A 22068-nucleotide genomic window follows, 5' to 3' on the forward strand; every position below is an offset into this window, starting at 1 on the left:
GGGGTAGTTGTCGTTCTCTCAGCCTGCTCCAGAGAGCTCTGGCTTGCTCAGAGGAGAAGCATTGATGTTAAACCAGTTTTGGCTGTGTTTTGCTTTCTTAATTCTAGCAATGTGGAGATGATGCAGCTTTCAGGAGCTGGTTGCTGGCTGTGTGACAGCATGCCTTGTGTTCCCCTGGAAGGGAGCAGAACAGCTCAGTTTTGGATCATTCTCTCCATAGAATTCAAACCTTACAGAGTTTGATTTCAAATAGCAGGGGTTGGGGCTGAGCCTTGCTAAGTTCAGCACATTTTTGATGTAATTTTTACTAGAGGGACAATTTGCTGCATATTTTGATTGACTAAAAGGGGTAATTTGCCACATACAGCCAAGGGGATCCTGTTTGGGTGTTGAGGACCCAGAACATACCTGAAATGGCAAAAACTTTGTGGTTTTGTATCCATTTTTGGTGGTGGTGGGGTGATCAGGTGTGTTATGCAGCACATATCTTGGCCCCCTCCATTTTGTGACAGTAGGAGCAGTGTAAAACATTTGAATAATTGGCCTTTTGGGTTATTTAATAGGAAAGCATAAAGTGCTCTTTATGGGTTTTACCACTATCATTTTGCAAGGAAAAGGTGATTTTAGAATACATTCAATATTAAAATATAAAGGGGCTCCCCTTCTGCTTCAGCACATGGAATGGGAATTTTAACTCTGTGCTGAGCTACTGAGAAGCTCATTTTAGTGTTTTGTGTGCCATCTACACCTTCTGTCAATAACTGGAATTAAGGTGTGTTTGAGACAAGATAAAATTGGGATATACCACCAGAATTTGACATGTCATGGACAAAATTCTGTGCTCTCTATGGATCTGTGTGACAGGAGAAAACTGTGTGACACCCATGAGCTAAGCCACCAAAATATCCCTTTGGTCTTTTTTTGGTGGAAAACCTGTATGAAACCCTGATGGTCTCAAAAAATTTTCCGTATTGGCACTTGAGTTCTTATATTTTAATTGCCATGTGGGGACACACCTGGGTCACACCTGCATTCCACAGGATCCAGGGAAACCTAGACCCACGGAGCATGGGGTGGTGGCTGCAGCTGGAAGTTGTTGGTGTTGTGTTTGTTGAAGTATTCCCAGTCCTTGGACTGGGATCTCTCCTGCTGCCAGTCCTGTCTTGGTTCCAAACTTCTCCTGGCACACCTGAGATTGAGCAGCATCCAAAGCAGGAGCCCAGGTGCTTATGCCCGTGGGTGCATGTGCAGAGCAGAGCCCTGGGATGAGCATGGCAAGAGATGCTGGGGGTGATGTGTCTGCCACAACAGCAAAATCCTGCTCTGTGCTGGAAAATCCATGGAAAGTTTGGATGATGGGAGTAAATGACACTTCAAAATAGAATTTTTATGAGGAATGTGTCTGCAACTGTTTGTTTTGGAAGCTTTATGTTCCTGGGATGGGTCTAACCTCTGTTGATCTGCAAGGGTTTTTTAGGAGGAGGTTGAGAGGGACCAAGGTTTCTGGTCCAGGATTTAGTGCAAAATGTTCATGTGGTCTCAGCTGGAACCTTGTATGTGACTGACCCCAAATCCAGAAGTGATTTATTATTTTTTTCTCCTGCCTCCCTTCACTGCTCATTTAAACCACAGAATCATCCTACTTCACACCAGAAAGGCTGACTAAAGGAGCCTAATTCAGTGTTGTTTCTGCACCCAAAATTCTAGCTAGCTTAGACCTGTTGCCTAAAAATTAATTCTGAGTTCTCCCCACTCACGAGTTCTGCCTCTCACAGACCAGACTGGTGTGGGAAACTAGCAGGATTACTTTTGGAATATCTTATTTTTGATCCTGAGCCTGTTAATGATCCCAGTGGCCTCCGTAAATCCCAAAGCACCAATGCTGTGGGTGAAGCCCTGCCCTGGCTGTAACCAAAGCCACCTCTGAAAGGCAAGACTCTGCTCCTGCAAGGGAGGGGAAGTGCTGAGACAGTTCAGTTGAGCAGGAGAAACCCAAGATGTGGAGAGTTAAAGGTATTTGATCTCTGTGAGTTGTTGCAGCCTGTGCCAGCGAGCCCGGCTCGAACACGGCTCAATGTGTCCGCGAGGATTTTCGTGGCAGCAAATCCCAATTTGATCCTCATTTGACAAACCTTGTGTGTGGGGGGAAGTGATTCCCCACGTTGTGCAGTCCTGCTGCGAGGCTCAGGCACTCTCAGGGACAAACACTGGGATTTTGGTTTGTTCTGACCATTCCTCGCCTCCATCCCAGCGTTGTACTGGTTGGAAATCCTGACCACACACGCTCGTTCCAGGAACCTTCACCATTCATAGCCACAACCAGAGTAGAGTCACTCTAAGGTACTGTATTAATCTGGATTTTCAGTGTGTTTTCCTTCTACAGGAGTGATTTCTAGTCTTGTTTCCTTCTCCACAGGCTTGAAGACCATCGTGGGTGCCCTGATCCAGTCTGTGAAGAAGCTGTCAGATGTGATGATCCTGACAGTTTTCTGTCTCAGTGTCTTTGCCCTCATTGGGCTCCAGCTGTTCATGGGCAATTTAAGGAACAAGTGTGTGATTTGGCCAATTAATGTGAACGAGACCTTCCTGGATAATGGCTCCAGGGGCTTCGACTGGGAGGAATACACCAACAATATGTGTAGGTATTTCTACACTGAGGGTCTCTGAAACCTCCTGACTTGGCTCGATGCAGGAGTTCCAACAGGGCTCATGCTGTGGTGTGTCTGGTTTTCACAGTAAAAACCCTGTGTGCAGAAGTTTTTCAGGTTTTTTTTTTTTGATCTGACCTTGTTCAGATGTTCCTAGTTGATTTCATCCTTTAGAAGGGTTTGGATGTGCTCTTTTAGCTAAATAATTAGACCAAAATATATTTTTACTGATAAATTTCTCAGCAGTGCTTTTGGGGGACTTTTAAGTGAAGGTTTTAATAGTGTTATAGTCTGTTAAATCCTCTAACTCCATGTGTGTGTGAATCTGACCTCTTCTTTTTCATCTTCAGCAAATTTTTACATCATTCCTGGTGCCCCTGACCCTTTGCTCTGTGGTAACAGCTCAGATGCAGGGTGAGTGTTGAGCTTCACGAACAATCAGTTTGAGCTTCATTAACAATCAGTTATCCCTGATGTTGCCTAAAGCTGGCAAAACCTTTGGAATATTTCCTGGTTCTTCCTCGGTTGGTTTTGGTGTTACTTCACCAGGTTTCAAATTTCTTAACCTAATTATGAATCCACTGCTGATGTAATGTAATGATGACATTTTCCCTGTCAGGAGGCAGCTCTGGCCACCAATGGTTGCCAGTGGCATTATTTCCCTCTGAATCCAATTAGAGAAGGGTGGATGGAGGCTCAGAAATGGGAACTTGCCACGTGCTGTTGGTTTTCCACCCCAGCCTTCAGCTCTGAAGACCCTTCTGGCCCAAGCTCCTGCCTTGGGCTCAGGCTTAGGGAAAAGCTGCGCCCTGCAGCGTCTCATTTCCATAGGACAGGGAGAGCAGGCTTTCCTGAAATCTTGTCTCCTTGTCTGCTGAACTTAAATGACATGGAAAGAGCTGCTGTTTGTTGGGAGAGTGAGCCCTGACCTGGCTGTTGTCCCTCCCCAGCCAATGTCCAGAGGGATACACGTGCATGAAGGCAGGACGGAACCCCAACTACGGCTACACGAGCTTTGACACCTTCAGCTGGGCTTTTCTGGCTTTATTTCGCCTTATGACTCAGGACTTTTGGGAAAACTTGTATCAGTTAGTAAGTAAACACTTCACTTTGGTGTTGTATGTGGGGAGAAGCTGGGGGTAAAACAGGAAAGGGAAACGTGAGAAGTTTTGTTTTGTTCCTTCTCTCCAAAAGAGTGCAAGTAAACCTTCACAGTGAGGTTTTTTGGGGGGAGGAAGGGGAACATTATTGTCAGCAGGTGTTGGGCTTTAAGTCCAGAAGGGATGGTGGGTCCAGCTGAGCTGTGAATTAATTTGGGAGGAGCCTTAGCACTGGCTGCAGGAGGCTGTGAGCATTCAGTTCTGCTCACAGAGGGTGCTCAGGCTCTTTGGAGGGCAGAGAGTTTTCTCCTGACCTGACGGTGCTTTGGGGACCTTGCTGAAGCAGCTTTTTCTTGATTTGGTTTGTTTTAAGGGAGTCTGAGCATTGGGTTTCACACTGTGCTTCTGAATTCTTTTCAGTTTGGATGCTCCCTTAAGGGAAGAAGGTGGATGTCACCTTTTGTGCTCATGGCTAAGGAATGTGCAGGGAAAATGCTGAGTTCTGGAATATTCAGCGTTGCTGGATTTTCTTAGAAACATTCAGGTCAAGAAACTTGGGATCAGCTCTTGTATCTTGTGTCAGGGAAGCCTGAAGTTGCTTTTTTTTCCCTTTTCTAATCCCTCTGCCATTCTCTTCGACTTCCAGACTTTACGAGCTGCAGGAAAAACCTACATGATCTTCTTTGTGCTGGTGATCTTTGTGGGATCCTTCTACCTGGTGAATCTGATTTTGGCTGTGGTGGCCATGGCCTACGAGGAGCAGAACCAGGCGACCCTGGAGGAGGCAGAGCAAAAGGAGGCAGAATTCAAGGCCATGTTGGAGCAATTGAAAAAGCAACAGGAAGAAGCACAGGTGAGAAAAAAACCCAATTCCGCTCTGTAGGAGTGGTGAGGCCCTGGCCCAGGTTGCCAGAGAAGCTGATTTTACTACCTGCACAAGCAGACTATAAAAATTCTAACAAATTCTGGCTGCAAGTTTCTTCCAAGGAGAGAATAAACCTCTCAGTCCTGCCCCAAAGTCTTTTACTCATTAAGCCAAACTCTTTCTTCAAGCAGAAAATTGAGCATTCATGGTGGAAAGATGTGATTTATTTTTCCTTCCCTTGCCTGCACCCTTAGGCTGCTGCCATGGTCACCTCAGCAGGGACGGTGTCTGAAGATGCTGTGGAGGATGATGGTGGGGGGAGGATGTCCCGGAGCTCCTCGGAGATTTCCAAGCTCAGTTCCAAGAGTGCCAAGGAGCGTCGGAACAGGAGGAAGAAGCGGAAGGACAAGGAGCTGTCGGAAGGAGACGAGAAGTGTGACAATGAGAAGGTGTTCAAGTCGGAATCTGAGGATGGCATGAGGAGGAAAGCGTTCAGGCTGCCAGATAACAGGCTGGGGAGGAAGTTTTCCATCATGAACCAGGTAGTTTTCTGTTCTTTCACTCATGTTTGTGGTTGCTTGAGGTCAGGATAATATTCTGCTTTATATTCCTGTTGGCATCTCAAGGGTTCTGCCCACTGTCCTAAACTATGTTGGGTCAGGAGAACTCTTAGAGCCCAAGTTGGTGACTCACACACACTTCCCCTGGCAGGAATTATTCCTGAGGAATCCAGCCAGGTAACTCCTCCACTGAGACAGCTCAACCAGGCAGGAGTGAGCAGCTCTCACAGTGCAGCCAAGGAGTGTGAGGGGGGATGGTCTGTGCAGGCCTGGAGAGGGAGGGAAACAGGTGGACAGAGACCATTTACCAGCACCTGGAGTGCCAGGACAAGGCAGTGGCTCCCCAGTGCAGAGGACAGGGCTGGATGGGATATTGGGAAGAAATTCCCCCTCTGTGAGGGTGGGGAGGCCCTGGCACAGGTTGCCCAGAGAAGCTGTAGCTGCTCCACTCCTGGAAGTGTCCAAGGGCAGGTTGGACAGGGCTTGGAGCAGCTTGAGGCAGCGCTTCCATCCCCCAATGGCAGGGGCTGGAACTGGACAATCTTCAAAGTCCCTCCCAGGTCAAACCATTGAGTGATTGTAGGAAACCACCCAGCAGTGCTTTGTGTCCATCCTGCTCACTGTGGAAGTAAAGCACATGGGATTCCATTTTCTTCATGGTGGAAAAAGCTCTCCTTTAATCACATAACTCAGTTTTTATACAGTTTTACAGACCTCCTGTGGGACTCCAGTTGGTCAGTAGCTCCTTGCCAATTACTTATTGATTAATAAAAGTTGTTGTGCTGCATGGATTGGTCACTCAAACCCTCAGTGTGTATGTGCAGGGAGGATTGTTTGCAAGAGATAATTTTCATTTTTCTAATTAACAGTGTAGAGTTAAGCCTAACAGTGTAGTTTCTATCTAAACAGTTTATACAGGTGCCAGTTGTTTTTGACCCAGCAATAGATTGGTTTTGTTAACAAACTGCTCACAACAGGATTGCTTTCACATGGGAACTGCAAAATGCTAGCTTGCCTTAGAAGAAATGACTTCTAAAATCAGCCAGAGAAGGCCTGTTTTTGAGAGGCCTTTCTTTTTCATTTTCCCACCTTACTGCAGTGCCATGGCACACGGGTCCCCACCGGGTAATAATTGACATAGACTCCATGTATTACAGAAAGCTGATGATTTCCTTTATTAAGAAACCCATACTTTTATAGACAGTTACGATACAGCTGGACCTAATTGGTCCTCCAATCAAAACACCATCACCACTGGCTAATTAAGAAACCACCCTTTACTAAACAAATCTCCATAACACATTCCACACGTTCACAAACACCAGGTGCAGCGAGTTAAGACAAGAATTGTTTCTCATTCTTTTCTGATCTTCTCACAGACTTTCCCAGAAGGATGCCTGGGAAAGTTGTCTGTTTCTCTCTGTGGCCAGAGAGCTGCTGCCACACTGCAGCACTCACTCTGTCCTCCCCCTCCTCCCCCAGTCTCTCCTCAGCATCCCTGGCTCCCCTTTCCTCTCCCGCCACAACAGCAAGAGCAGCATCTTCAGCTACAAGGGGCGCTTCCGCGACCCGGGCTCGGAGAACGAGTTCGCGGACGACGAGCACAGCACGGTGGAGGAGAGCGAGGGCAGGAGGGACTCGCTCTTCATCCCCATCCGCGGCCGCGACCGGCGCAGCAGCTACAGCGGCTACAGCGGCTACAGCCAGGGCAGCCGCTCCTCGCGCATCTTCCCCACGCTGCGCCGCAGCATCAAGAGGAACAGCACCGTGGACTGCAACGGCGTCGTGTCCCTCATCGGAGGGCCGCCCTCCAGCATGCCTGGTGGCCGCATCCTGCCCGAGGTAGCTGCTGAGCATGGGCTGGTCTGATGAGCGTGGTCTGAGCAGCACGGTCTGCTGAGCATGGTCTGGTCAGACCAGTAAGGTCTGGACAGCATGGTCTGACCAGTGTGGTCTGGTCAGACCAGTAAGGTCTGGACAGCATGGTCTGACCAGTGTGGTCTGGTCTGACCAGTAAGATCTGGACAGCATGGTCTGACCAGTGTGATCTGGTCTGACCAGTGTGGTCTGGTCAGCATGGTCTGACCAGTGTAGTCTGGTCAGACCAGTAAGGTCTGGACAGCATGGTCTGACCAGTGTGGTCTGGTCTGACCAGTAAGATCTAGACAGCATGGTCTGACCAGTGTGGTCTGGTCTGACCAGTAAGATCTAGACAGCATGGTCTGACCAGTGTGGTCTGGTCTGACCAGTAAGATCTAGACAGCATGGTCTGACCAGTGTGGTCTGGTCAGACCAGTGTAGTCTGGACAGCATGGTCTGACCAGTGTGGTCTGGTCAGACCAGTGTAGTCTGGACAGCATGGTCTGACCAGTGTGATCTGGTCTGACCATTAAGGTCTGGACAGCATGGTCTGACCAGTGTGATCTGGTCTGACCATTAAGGTCTGGACAGCATGGTCTGACCAGTGTGGTCTGGTCAGACCATTAAGGTCTGGACAGCATGGTCTGACCAGTGTGGTCTGGTCTGACCAGTAAGATCTAGACAGCATGGTCTGACCAGTAAGGTCTGGACAGCATGGTCTGACCAGTGTGGTCTGGTCTGACCAGTAAGGTCTGGTCAGCGTGGTCTGATCAGCACGGTCTGACCAGCATACCTGTCTGTTTGGTTCTAGTACAGAGAATTATGACATTGTATGTAATTAGAAATGTTTTCTAAAATACGGTTTCCGTAATTTGTCTGAGGCTGCAGAAAGTCCAACAGAAAAAAGGGCTTGAGTTTTGTTTGGACCACTTGCATAGTGTAGGAAGGTGGGAAGGACAGAGAGATACATAGAATACAGAAAATACAGAATATGGAAAGGCAGACTAAGTGCTGCATTTCTGGGCTGAGAGTGGGTAAGAGAGAAGACTCAAGTCTGTATTAATCACCATCTGAATTTTTCAGGGTACCACTGAGATTGAAATTAGGAAGAAGCCTGGTGGGTCTCTCTTGGTCTCAATGGATCAGGTGAATGCATCCTATGGAAGGAAGGATCGGACCAACAGTGTCATGACTGGCTTGACCAACACCCTTGTTGAGGGTAGGTGTGATTTGGGGATTAGAGGATGGGGCCCCAGTGACATTCTTGAGCCCCTTCCAGTGCCTAAAGGGGCTCCAGAAGAGCTGGAGACAGACTGTGGACAAAGGGCTGAAGTGACAGGACGCAGGAAATGGCTTCCCATTGGCAAAGGGTAGAGTTGGATGGGATATTGGGAAGGAATTCTTCCCTGTGAGGGTAGGGTTGCCCAGAGAAATTGCCCCATTCCTGGAAGTGTCCAGGGTCAGGTTGGGCAAGGCTTGGAACAGCCTTGTCTAGTGGAATTCAGCTCCCCCTGCTTTAAAGCAGTACATATTCATGCATGGTCTTGCCTTATATGTGCTTCTTTTGGGTCTTTATTAATAAGGAAAAAATTAATAGACTTTATTTTACTTGGTTTTGGCATCCAGATTGCACAGAGTTGGAGGTAAAGGCAACAAAGAGTTGTAACTTTATGATGAAGAGAATGCAGTGTGGAGATCAGAGGAGTAAGGCAGTGTCAGGTCCGGGTGTTCTGTCTTCTGTCATATCCAAGCACTGGAGAGACCTTCCCTTGCTCCAGGCCGTGGGAGAGAAGGATTGGAGCTGCACTGGGAGCTGCAATGTGACAGCTGTCAGAAGAGAAAGGGGCTGTTTGCTGGTGGGAATTCTGGAATGGGCAGCACATGGAGATGAGATTTCCCAATATGTCATGCAGGAGCCAGCAAGAATTCATGAACAGCAGCCACATGCGGTTGATGATCTCAAATTCCTGCTGTCTCCTGCAATAAAATTGTAGGAAAACTAAATATACTTAGAAACAGAGCAGGGTTTTGCTGCCGCTCCCCTCCTGCGCAAACGCCTACAGGCTCCAGTGCCACGGGCCTCTTTTTAACTTCAGAAATTCCGAGGCAACTAAATACTAAGCAACCAGAGAACCAATGGGAAGGAGAGCACAGTGGTCCTTTCCCATAAAAAATAAAAGGTGAGGATGCACAGCTGCACGGCCTGACTGGAACCAGCAAGTCAACAAATGGGGGCAACTCCTCATTTGTAATTTTTTTTGCACTTGAGATAAGCCAGTGTAAAAAAGAAAAAAAATATGGACACAGCATTTCTGTGTTTCATTTCTGTAAATGGATGTAGTTAGTCTTAATCAGGTTATTCCTGTTGAAAATCCTTTGCAGCATTATGTCACCTCTTTCCTCTTTTAGACCGTGTCTGCGTTCAGCACAGAATTCATCTCAGTTATTTAAAAACTGGCAGCAAAGGCAGTTTGGAATCTGTAACTTTGGTTTTAACTGCTTTACCTTGATCAGTTCTGAGTTAAATATAGCCCTCCATTTGGAATAACTTGCATTGAATCATCCTGGTGGGGCTGAAGCATAGGGTTAGAACTGCAGTTCTGGTGTCCTGGTGCAGGCGTTGTGTAGGGACAGAGGAAAAGTCATGGAGCTCAGTAAAATCATGGAATCCAAGAATCCTTGAGGTTGGAAAAGAGCTCCAAGATCATTGGGTCTAACTTGTGACCAATCTCCACCTTGTCACCCAGGCCAGAGCACTGATTGGCACATCCTGTCATTCCTTGTACACCTCCAGGGATGGGGATGCCAAACTCCCTGGACACCCCTTCCAAAGTCTGACCACCTTCTCCATGAAGAATTTCTTCCTGATGTCCAGCCTGCCCACAAACTTGACCCAGCTCTTCTCTCGTGTCACCTCCGTGGCCATTTTCACAAAGTTCAGAGTTTTGTAATTCTTCAGCCTCAGAGGTGAAGCCTGAACTCTGTTTTGTTTTGTACCTGCAGAGCTGGAAGAGTCCCAGAGGAAGTGTCCCCCTTGCTGGTACAAATTTGCCAATACCTTCCTGATCTGGGAATGCCACCCATACTGGATGAAGCTGAAGGAGATTGTGAACTTAATTGTCATGGATCCTTTTGTTGACTTGGCCATCACCATCTGCATTGTACTGAACACGTTGTTCATGGCCATGGAGCACCACCCCATGACCCCTGAGTTCGAGCACGTGCTCTCTGTGGGAAATCTGGTAAGGAAATCTGCTAAATACTCCCCACAGGTCTGCTCCTGCTGTGATGCTTGGAGTATTGATGTGGGCTTGGACTTAGAATCAATTGCATTGTCGAGTCTTAGCCTGAAGATCAGAAAATAAGCCAAAAATGACTTTTTGCCTGTTCTTTGTCTGTCTCTCCTCTCCACTCCAGGTTTTCACTGGGATTTTCACAGCAGAAATGTTCCTGAAGCTCATTGCAATGGATCCATACTACTATTTTCAAGAAGGCTGGAACATCTTTGATGGGTTTATTGTCTCCCTGAGTTTAATGGAGCTGAGTCTGGCAGATGTGGAGGGACTTTCCGTGCTGCGATCTTTCCGATTGGTATTCCAAATTCCAGCTCTTTTTCACTGTTATTATTGTGGAGCTACCACAAAACTTAGAATCATAGAATCATGGAGTGTCCTTACTCGGAAGGGACCCACAAGGATCATCCCGTGCAGTTCCTGGCCCTGCACAGACACCCTGACAGTGCCACCCTGGGCATCCCTGGGAGCATTGTCCAAACATCCTTTGAGCTGTGGCAGCCCTGGGGCAGTGACCATTCCCTGGGGACCCTGCTCAGTGCCCAACTAGAGGAAGAACTTTTTCCCAATATCCAACCTATCCCTTCCCTGATACAGTTCAAGCCATTCCCCTCACATAAGGGATTTTTCCCATTTACATAGGACAAGGGAAGATCACTTTTTTCTGGATTTGGGGAAGACAGAGATTGACTGGTGCCATTTTTTATGGTCTCTTCTTTCTTCAGGACTGCTCTTTACGAGATCTGAGCAGCAGCTTGTTGCATTTGGGTAGGGAAGGGTGACTTTTCCTTTGGGGAGGAGATCAGCATGTGGGAAATAACTAAGTACAAAATGCACAAGCCTGAATTTCCAGAAAGGTTAAGCATCCTCTGCTCCCTGTAACCTCAGTAGCAGAAGGATGGACTTACCTTCATGTAAAGCACAAGATGGTTGTCATTTAGGAAGTTCTGCTTTATTTTCCTCTTTGCTTATGATTTGTCTGGTTTTCTTGTTTGTGTGTTTGTTTTTTTTTTTTTGTAGCTGAGAGTCTTCAAATTGGCCAAGTCCTGGCCTACTCTGAACATGTTGATAAAAATCATTGGTAACTCAGTGGGTGCCTTGGGGAATTTGACCTTGGTGCTGGCCATCATCGTGTTCATCTTCGCTGTGGTGGGAATGCAGCTCTTTGGCAAAAGCTACAAGGAGTGTGTCTGCAAGATCAGTCCGGAGTGTGAGCTACCCCGCTGGCACATGCACGATTTCTTCCACTCCTTCCTTATTGTCTTCCGTGTGTTATGTGGGGAGTGGATTGAGACCATGTGGGATTGTATGGAAGTGGCAGGACAGGCCATGTGCTTGATTGTCTTCATGATGGTCATGGTCATCGGAAATTTAGTGGTCAGTAAATGGTTACTGATGGGCTTTCTTGGTTGCCTCTGGGTGGGGTAGGACTTGGGGAGACCCCCAGGATGAGGGAGCGATGGTTTTGAGTCTGTTCCTGCTCTGTGGAGGTCCCTCTTGGCCTTCGATCTATCAGTAGTAGATTTTGGTAGAACAATGTTAAAGATGTTTTTTTGCTTGATGAGGACCTTAAACAGTCCCCTGTAAATGAAGCATTTTACAAGAAAAGCTTGAAAGTCTGAAAGCCTCAGTCAAAGTGCACAGACCTCACCTGAGGGGAAAAAGAAACAAAACCTGCCATTTTAATTGCCAGAAGACGAAATAATTTGGTGCACAGAGGAAGGTCCTGAAGTGTTAAAATGAGGAATGGAGGTTTCTTCTAAAACCTGCCCACTGGCTCAGTCATGAGGTGCTGCTGTGTGCAGGAATGGGCTGTGAAACTGCACGGCCTGTTGTGTGGGAGGTTGGACTAGATCATGATGCTTCCTTCTGGCCTTAAATTTCATGAAGAAAAGTCTGTGGAGGAAAGTGTGAGCAAGAATGAAGTCACATGAACAGTCGCAATTCTTCAAAGTAGTTGTGAGCTCTCTCTGAGAGGTCCTGTCTTGCCAAAGGGTTTTGATAAAATAAGTCTTGGGGATGGTCACTAAATGTGGGTGAGGAAGTAGAGCTGGGAATGATCACTCAAGATGCCCAGATTTTCCCCATTTTCTTTGAGGCAGAGATGGGACTAAATCAGTAAGGCTGTATTTAAATCCTGTGGGGATTAAATCCCTCTCTGACATCTGCAGTCCAGATCCTGCAAGAGGCTCGATCCAGGGATCCCTGTACCTGCCCAGGACCCCTGGGACTCCTCAGAGCTGCACCAGGGTCCCTGTTCAGGGAAATTTTTGCAGCATCAGGGGGTCATACATTGAACCTGGGCACCTGCATGAGTTTGTGGGACACCAGAGCTGGTGTTTGGAGACAGCTCTGCACCACCAGCAGGGCATGGGCGCTGAGAGCTCTGCTCAGCTTTGGGAATCCCCCCTTTGTGTGTCAGTCCAGCATCAGCTCTTCCCTTTCAGGTGCTGAACCTGTTCTTGGCCTTGTTGCTGAGCTCCTTCAGCGCAGACAACCTGGCAGCCACGGACGACGACGGGGAGATGAACAACCTGCAGATCTCGGTGATCCGCATCAAGAAGGGCATTGCCTGGACCAAGGCCAAGGTCAGGGAGTTCATGCAGGCCCACTTCAAGCAGAGAGAGGCCGACGAAGTGAAACCCTTGGATGAGCTGTACGACAAGAAGGTGAACTGCATCGCCAACCACACCGGGGCCGACATCAACCGCGACATCGACTTCCTCAAGAACGGCAACGGCACCACCAGCGGCATCGGGAGCAGCGTGGAGAAATACATCATCGACGAGGACCACATGTCCTTCATCAACAACCCCAACCTCACCGTGCGCGTCCCCATCGCCGTGGGCGAGTCCGACTTCGAGAACCTCAACACGGAGGATTTCAGCAGCGACACGGATCCTGATGGCAGCAAAGAGGTGGGAGGAGGGCCCCAAATTCACTCAGGGTGTTTAGCCCACTGGGAGGGCCTGGAAACCTGCTGGCTGGTTCCAGCACTCGACTTTTGTTTGTGTTGGAATGTTGTCTTTGCACTCAAAACAGAATTTCTTGTACTAGTAGCTCTATAGAAAGCTAGAAATACTTGTGTAATAAAAAATATGCATAAAATAAATATATGTAATCATAGGATGATTATATAAATATATATACACTATACATTTATATATACTAAATATGTTTATATTTAATTTTATATTTATCATATATTTCTAGAGTCTATATATATACTATATATATTTACTGTAGTCATAGTAAAATAAATATAATAATAGTAAAATAAAACATAAAATAAATAAAATATAGATACAGAATATCTATAATATTAATATATATATATATATATATATATAATCACAGTTAAATATATATAATCATAGAATGGCCTGGGTTGAAAGGAGCTTAAAGATCTTCTAGTTCCAAGCCCCTCCATGGACAGGGACACCTTTCATAATGTAAATATTTAATCCTGCCTGTCCTGTTAACGTGAGACATAAGCTGGGTCAGGATCTCAGTGATTAAAGTGAGGAAACAACTTCCATGACAGCAAATGTAGTGAACAAACAGCTGAGTCATTGTGAATTTTGGTGTTTTTTGGGATTGATGTTTGATATTGATTGGGTTGGGGTTTTGTATTGCAGAAACTTGACGAGACCAGCTCTTCTGAGGGCAGCACCATCGACATAAAGCCTGAAGTGGAGGAAGTGCCCGTGGAGGCACCGGAGGAGTACCTGGACCCAGATGCCTGTTTCACAGAAGGTGAGGAGGGAGTGAAGGAGGAGGCTCTGGGGATGTTTTGGGGAGCAATCTGCTGTGGGTTCACCTCAGGGTTAGGTCAGCCCTGGATCAGGGCTGGCTCTCAGCTTATCTCGAGGCCCTTCTTGGATGCTGGTGCAAAGTGAAGCTCTCAGAGATGCAGCTGCCATTGCTAGGGTATCAATCACAGAGTCATTCAATAGTTTGTGTAGGAAGGGACCTTAAACTTACCCAAATTTACCCCCTGCCATGGGCAGGGACGTCTCCCACCATCCCAGCTTGCCCCAAGCCCCATCCAACCTGGTCTTGGACACTTCCAGGGATCCAGGGGCAGCCACAGCTTCTCTGGGCACCCTGTGCCAGAGCCTCCCCACCCTCAGAGATGACCTATAGTAGAACAAGATGATTTTTGTGCAGCTGATGCCTTAAGTACTCAGAAGCAGAGTACTTTTCCTTTCCTGTAACTGGCCTCGCTGTCTTTCGAGAGCAGATCCGTTACAGGAATTCCCATGGCAAAGATGCTTTAAATGGTTCAAGGTTATTTTATCAGCAAGTTTTCCATTTGTCTCCTCAAGAGCATGGATCTCACCAAACAGAACGAGCTGATCTGTTCCCAAATTGATGTCAGTTCTGGTGCCCAGGCACAGAAGTAGCAAAACAGCCCTAAAATCCTCAAGAATGCAAAAATTTTAACTCGCTCAGCATGGTTCATATTGGTGACATCAAAACTGCTTCTAGACAGTGAGAATTTAATGTTTTTACCTTAAATCCTCTGTTTTCTGAGTGAAGGTTTGCCCTGTCCCTGTTCCAGGTTGTATGCAGCGTTGCAAGTGTTGTCAGGTCAATATTGAGGAAGGGTTGGGAAAGTCGTGGTGGACCTTGAGGAAAACTTGTTTCCTAATTGTGGAGCACAATTGGTTTGAGACTTTCATCATCTTTATGATCCTCCTGAGCAGTGGGGCTCTGGTGAGTAAAATTTAAAAAAAAAAAAAGTAAAACCCCAGCAGTTCAGAGGTGTTGGGCTTGGGGACATCTGATTGTATACAGGAAATTTTGGGAAAAAGCAAACTGTGGGAATTCCTGCCTAGTTCAGTTTAAATTAAGAACAAAGCCTTCAAATCTGGGTGCTGATCCTAGTTTGACTAGAAATGTGAGGATCTGGAGAAAAGTCAGCCTGTATCTCTATCTGATTTCACAGAATCAGAAAATCCCAGAATCACTGAGGTTGGAAAAGCCCTCCAACACCATGAAGTCCAACCCATGACTGAAACAAAATAAATTTTCTATATTTGATTTATATATAAAAATAAATGTATTTTATATATATATCTATATATTTATATATATATATGTAATTTATCTATATCTATAGAATATATATAGTTTTTAATAGATCTATGTATTTAGCTCATCTATAACACTGTACAGTGAACTCACCACAGTGTCATTTGAAGCTCCTGAATTGCACAATAAATCCCATATAATGACATTTGCACCTGGTTATTTCCCAGGCTTTTGAGGATATTTACATCGAGCAGAGGAAAACCATCCGGACCATCCTGGAGTATGCAGACAAGGTCTTCACTTACATTTTCATCCTGGAGATGCTGCTGAAGTGGTGTGCCTATGGATTTGTGAAATTCTTCACCAACGCCTGGTGCTGGCTGGATTTCCTCATCGTGGCTGTATGTATCCTCTCCTCTTCCTTCTGCTTGGGATGTTTCCTCCTCAAATCCTAACTGGGTCATAGATTTAACAGTTCCCAAATGAAGGAGAAAACCCTTCAGCCCTCTGTGCAGCTGTGGGATTTCTGTCCTGCAGGGATCAAGGAGGATTTTCCAGCCCTTGGCTTTTTTGCTGTTCTGTAAATGAAAATTTTTAGGCTGTGCTTGGAGGTGTTACCAGTGTGAAAGCTGTGCAGATGTGGAATTCCTTGGGGATATTTCTGGGAGTTGCATTCTCTGTAATCATTTGCTTGCATTATTAATGATGAAGGGGTGATGAGAGAGCAGAACCTCCCCATCCCACCACCCCACTTCTGAACACTGGATTTGTGAGACTCTCAATCCTTGGATAGCTCATTCTGCACAGTGAAGTTCAGCAGAATCAAAAGAAACAGGAAAGAAAAAGCAGGGCCATATCAAACAAAAAGCTCAGAGTAGTGTAGAGTGAGGGACAGACCCACCCTGGAATCCCCTGCAGAACGTCTTGGGAGGAAGGATAAATCTGAGAACTCAAAAAAGAGAGTATAAATTGTAGAATTAGAAGAAGAAAAAAAAACAATAGAGAGAAATTTTAGCTATGAATTTGGCTCTGAAGCACAGTGAGGGTATTTAAAATAAATGGAATTTAAAATACAATTTATGCTGTCCAAAATGATAGAAAATGGTGTAATTCAATAGGAAATTTCAGAACCAGGAAATTTAGAATCCCAAGTGCTTGGATTGTTTTAAAGTGTTTCATCACATCCATCTGGGTTTCAGTGGCTTCTAGTGATTGCCCCAAGAGCAAGTATGATAAAAAAGAATTCCCAGTTTTTCCAAGCTTCTCCTTTGGAACACACTGTGTGTGATTCAGTTGCTGTTCAGCACCATTATCACTCTGGAAATATTCCTGAGTAGGTGGAAGGAACTATGCTTGGAATTTAGGGGCAGAAGTGACTCAAACTCCATTTCCTGTAGGAAAATTGAAATTTTAAATTTAGATTTTTTTTAAAATCCTCTCTGATCCCCTCAACACCTTTCCTTGGACACAACCTGCACATTATAAGTTTTATTTTCTGACAGAAAATAAATTTAAAATAAATAAATAAATAAATTTAAATGTTAAAATAAAATAATAAATAAATTTATTTTCTGGATCTCTCTCACTGCCTGAAGATAAAGTATGAGTTTAATTCCAGTTTAATTCCAGTTTAACGGGCAGATGTGGTACAAATTTGATTTCCTTCCTGTGTATCTGGGAGTGGAGTAAAGACCAGGAACTTCCCAGGCAGGAAGGGGGCAGTGAGGGAACAAGTGCAGAAGGATTTGGAATTCCCAGGGCTTTAGGAATTTTAGAATTCCTGTTTTCCCTTGCATCACAGACAGAAGAGTTGCACATTTTTCCCTGAATAAAAAATCTGAAATGTGACTTTGAGATGCCAAAATATCCCTCAACAAAACCTCAGCAATGCTTTGTGTCTGTTTAATCACATTTTTTTAACCCAAATTTTGTGGCATGTTGTGGAAGGGGCTGGAGTGAGCCAGGGTGGCAAGGAATGAGCCTTTGCATCCTAACAACACTCTTGGATGTTATTTTGCAGGTTGCTATAGCATTGTCCAATTCCCCTCCTCCTCATCCCCAAAGCTTCCTGGGTGTGTTTGTGAAGACTTTTACTGGGTAATAATGAAGGATTCTGCTTTTCAGTCAATCTGGGATTCCCTTTGTCCGACCTCGGTGCCTGCTGTGTCTTCTGTTGGAATGTCCTCAGGGAATAATCCTCAAAGATTATTTATTAAAAGCTCAAACAGCCTTTTCCAGCATGGTCTTAGAGTCCTGCTCAGGAGTAAGGTGTTATCCTGAGGAGAAAAGCTCTAAAAATGAGAATTCTTTGTTCATGGAGTCATGGAATGGTTTGGGCTGGAAGGGACCTTAAACTCATCCAGTGCCACCCCTGCCAGGGCAGGGACACCTTTAATCATCCCAGGTTGTTCCTGTCCAACCTGGCCTTGGACACTTCCAGGGATCCAGGGGCACTTCCAGTGTTACATTTCCAGTGTTATTTAAACACACTGCATCTCCAAATCTATCTGGATTTTTATATTTCATCATATTTATATTTAGAATTTTAACGTACCAGCGTTGCCCTGGCCTGGCTGAGCTGGTTTTGCCTCACAAAGGCTTTGTTTGAACCTTTGTGACATCCCTGGGATGGTTCAAAGTAGTGTAATTTTAAAATGGGGTGGAAAACCCAATCTATTGTGGCCACTTATTTTTGGGGAAGATACTATAGAATCCTGGAATGGTTTGAGTTGGAAGAAACCTTAAAATCATCTCATTCCGAGTCCCCTGATGTGGACAGGGCCACCTTCCCTATGGAGATGGAAAAAGCACATGACCCACATGCCCAAATAAGATGAAATCTCAATTTTCCCACACATTTATGCATTTAAAATCCAGATCTGATATTTCCCAGAAATACATGTGGAATAAGAATCATCCTTCTAATTAATTCTATTAATTCTAATTCTTATTCTCTCTTCTGTAAAAAAGTGATATATAGGAAGTGTCCTATTCTGAGAATTCACCTGAAACCCCACCTGTTCCAGGAGGAGCTCCTGTGGTTTTTTGTTTGTTGCTGTACATGGATGTCTTTTTTTTTTTTTTTTCTTAAAAAGGGTTCATGTCTCTTTCTTATCTGTCTGAAGTGTGATGGTAGCGAAAAATGGGGAAAATGGGAGCGAAAAATGGGAAAAATGGTAGCAAAAAGTGGGGAAAATGGTAGCAAAAAGTGGGAATAGTTGCAGCTGCTGTGCTGTGTCTGTAACTGTTTACACGTGGCCAAGTTGTATCTGGAATTGGTGGGTTTAAGAATCTCTGAAAATTCAATTTTAGAGCCTAAATCTGACTCCAGGCTACTCAACACATTGCCCAGTATAACCCAGTACATCCCAGTACTTCACTGTACACTTGTTGCTGCTGAGGTCGGGGTTGTGAGAAAACCAGGGAAAAATGGGGGAAATGGGGATGGGATGGGGGGAAATGGGATAAAACAGGATTGGGATGGGGGAAATGGGATAAAACAGGATTGGGATGAGGGGAAGTGGAGCTGGGATTGAGAAAAATGGGAGGAAAACAGGATTGAGATGGGGGAGAAAACATCTGGAATGGAGGAAAATGGAGGAAAATGGAGGATTCTGGAGCTGGGATTGGGAAAAAATGGGGAAAATTGGAGATTCTGGTTTTGGGATGTGGAAAAAACCTTGGGAAAAGCAATTCCTGGGAATCCACAGGCTTGGTGACCATTTTCTCTCATCCCAATCCTGTTTTATCCCATTTCCCCCCATCTCCCACAGTTTTTCCTGGTTTTCCCCTAGTCCCAACCTCAGCAGCTGCAGGAGCATGCGGTGAAGCCCTGGGAGGTACTGGGAGGTACTGGGCTATACTGGGCTGTACTAGGCTGGTTGGAAAAGCCTTGGAAAAGGGAGCAGAAATGCTGTAGTACAGCACAGGAATTTGAACAGTTCTAGAACAGGATCACTGTCAGAGCAGGCAGAAAACAGAGCTGCTCTGTGTGCCAATGTCCTGGTTTTGCATGGGAGGCATTTAAGGACGTTTCCCTACCCTGGCAGTGATATCTTTTCTCTCATCATCAGCCCAAAATTGGTTTAAAACCAAATCTTGTGGAAGTTTGGAAATTTGGTTTTAAACCAATTTAGTTTAAAAAGCACGAGCAAAGCATTGAACTTAACAAGTTTGAATTGGTACTGGCACCACTCCCTTGGGTGTTTCAATTATTGCAGTGTCTGGCTGCTTTGCCACTAATATTCTGATATTTTGGTGCTTTTTTTTCCCCATTTGGGCTTGAAAGAGTCTCCTAAGAACATGCAACAGAAAAAAAAAGGCGTAGTAAAAAAATGAAATAAAGGGTATTTCGTATCAATGAATTTCCCAGGTGCTCTTAGAAGAAGAATGTGGGGTTTTGTGCTAAATCCCAGTTAGCTCATAACCAGAGAGAAAATCATATATTTTAGCCCAATTTGGTTGAACATCTGCCCCATGCTGGGGTGGTGAGGCAGGAGGAGCTGGGGTGAGGCTCAGCATTCCCAGAGCGACGCGGTGGCTGTGGAGAGCTTGGCCCAGGTGTGCAGTGTGTGTATTTATCTGTATTCTTTCTCATAGGTACCTTTAACATTTGTCTGGCTTAAATTTCATGGGCGCCGCCGGGATCCCTGCAGCCGGTAAAGGGCGAGGGTAAGGTTTTTGTCATCGTTTGGGCTCTTCCTTCCAACAGCCCCTCTCCTGTGTGTGTCTCTGCCTCTCTTTCTCTCTCTCTCACTTATCTCTCCCCTCTGGTCTTTTCTCAACTGCATTATTTCCTTCCAGGTCGGTTCAGTCAAGTGAAGTAGGCAGCTGGTGTCATGGCTTCGGTATTTGGGGCGGCCCAGGTGGCTCCTGGGCTGGGCAATCAGGGCTAGGGGATCCAATCTAACAGTCTGGAACCTTTTTTTTCTTTTTTTCTTTTTTTTTTTTTTCTTTTTTTTATTTTGTGTGTGTTTTTTTTGTTTTGTTTCGTTTTGTTTTGTTTCCTTGTCTTTCTTTTTTTTTTTTTTTTCTTGTTATTTTCTGGTTTCTTTTTCTATTTTTTTTCTATTTTCTGTGTAGGTCTCTTTAGTCAGCCTTATAGCTAATGCCCTGGGCTACTCGGAACTAGGTGCCATAAAATCCCTTAGGACACTAAGAGCCTTGAGGCCTTTAAGAGCGTTGTCCCGATTTGAGGGGATGAGGGTAAGATGCAATTAGCAGCTGATCCTCCTGCATGCCCGTGGAGCATTTTATTTTAAAAGCATGCTAGAACTGATCAAAACTGGTGGAAAGAAAATTCCAAACAGAATCATGATGCAGCTGCTGACTTGATCACCTCTACATGGATGTACCCTCACCCTGCCCACCGCTGCACCCTCCCCTCTAACAAAGGGAGATGCATCAGCTGCCTCATTACATTAATTACTGGCCCAAACCACCCATTTGTAGCCGATGTTGACACTTGGCTGTTCTCATTTGGCCTGGCTTTGACCTCGAGCATCCGAGGGGCTTCTCAGCTGTAACTTTTTTTTTTACCTAGGGAGAATCACCAGGTGCAAAGAAGCAGAATTGGAACCACCTCAGGGTCCCCAGGCGTTGGCTGTTGGTGGAATTGGATTGAAAGATTCTGTCTGAGAGGGGGTTTTTGAAAAAGTAACCAGGGGGAAAAGGCTGCTGCCTCTCGTGGGTCACTGCAGGAAGGGACTGGGGGGAGCTCAGCTCTTTGAAAACTTTGGTTTCATTCCTCTTGTTGCACCTTGTTGTTCTCAGTCCAGTCTGGTGGTGACTGGCAGCCTTGTCTGGTAGTGAAGCTTTTCCTTTCTGTCCCCTTCCTTTTTTCCATGCTTTTTTGGTCCCTGTCCTGTCACTGTGGAACCAGAACAAAGCACAAGCAAAGCATTGAACTTAACAAGCTTGAATTGGTACTGGCACCACTCCCTTGGGTGTTTCAATTATTGCAGTGTCTGGCTGCTTTGACACTAATATTCTGACATTTTGGTGCTTTTTTTCCCCCATTTGGGCTTGAAAGAGTCTCCTAAGAACATGCAAAAGAAAAAAAAAAAAGCGTAGTAAAAAAAAGAAATAAAGGGTGTTTCGTATCAATGAATTTCCCAGGTGCTCTTAGAACAAGAATGTGGGGTTTTGTGCTAACTCCCAGTTAGCTCATAACCAGAGAGAAAATCATGTATTTTAAATAATAAGGGAAGGAAATAGCAGTCACAGTTTTACTTCAGGGTCTGAGTGGAGCAATTCCACCTGGATCCTCCTCATCTTTGCAGCCTAACTGAGCCCAAAGTCCCGCCCAAGAGGAGCAGTGAGCTGATGAGGGCTACTCAAACTCCCTGGGAAGTAACAGAAATATGTGAGCTCCAAATCCAAGGGAGGTGTTTCCTCTCTAAGACCTTCTCTTGCTGTTATTTCTTTATGTCATGAGTTTAATTCTAGACTTGAATCTGCAGCAGAGGCCCAAAGGAAGAAAAATTTCCATTCACACAAAGGTGGAGCTTTTGCTGGCCTGGGTTTGGGTCCCACCCAGAAGTTTGATCACAAAGAACAGGCCTAGCACTAGACCTGGAGAAACTAAAAGCTGGTTTTAATCCATGCTGGGGAGAAGATTCCTGATGTACAGTTAGGAAATTCTCATGCTTCAGGTGGGGGATCTTCACCACGGGAAAATTGATAGTTACAACTGCAGCCCTGTCA

At 45.5% G+C, this 22068-nt stretch overlaps 1 protein-coding gene across 1 annotated transcript in view; it reads left to right on the top strand.

Moving 5' to 3' along the window:
• The window catches only part of SCN8A (sodium voltage-gated channel alpha subunit 8), a 52581-nt gene that overhangs the window by 22708 nt on the left and 7805 nt on the right, over positions 1 to 22068 (top strand). Inside the window, exons 7-21 of the mRNA XM_084223668.1 lie at positions 2417 to 2638; positions 2999 to 3062; positions 3599 to 3740; positions 4395 to 4601; positions 4868 to 5155; positions 6656 to 7015; positions 8117 to 8252; positions 10037 to 10275; positions 10451 to 10624; positions 11347 to 11703; positions 12774 to 13244; positions 13965 to 14082; positions 14891 to 15045; positions 15591 to 15764; positions 20446 to 20568. Coding sequence (XP_084079794.1) covers positions 2417 to 2638; positions 2999 to 3062; positions 3599 to 3740; positions 4395 to 4601; positions 4868 to 5155; positions 6656 to 7015; positions 8117 to 8252; positions 10037 to 10275; positions 10451 to 10624; positions 11347 to 11703; positions 12774 to 13244; positions 13965 to 14082; positions 14891 to 15045; positions 15591 to 15764; positions 20446 to 20568 — 3230 coding nt within the window. The remainder of the gene's footprint in view (positions 1 to 2416; positions 2639 to 2998; positions 3063 to 3598; positions 3741 to 4394; positions 4602 to 4867; positions 5156 to 6655; positions 7016 to 8116; positions 8253 to 10036; positions 10276 to 10450; positions 10625 to 11346; positions 11704 to 12773; positions 13245 to 13964; positions 14083 to 14890; positions 15046 to 15590; positions 15765 to 20445; positions 20569 to 22068) is intronic.

Source organism: Fringilla coelebs, assembly GCF_963513975.1.
Source record: "Fringilla coelebs genome assembly, chromosome: 30".
Taxonomy (NCBI): Eukaryota; Metazoa; Chordata; class Aves; order Passeriformes; family Fringillidae; genus Fringilla; species Fringilla coelebs.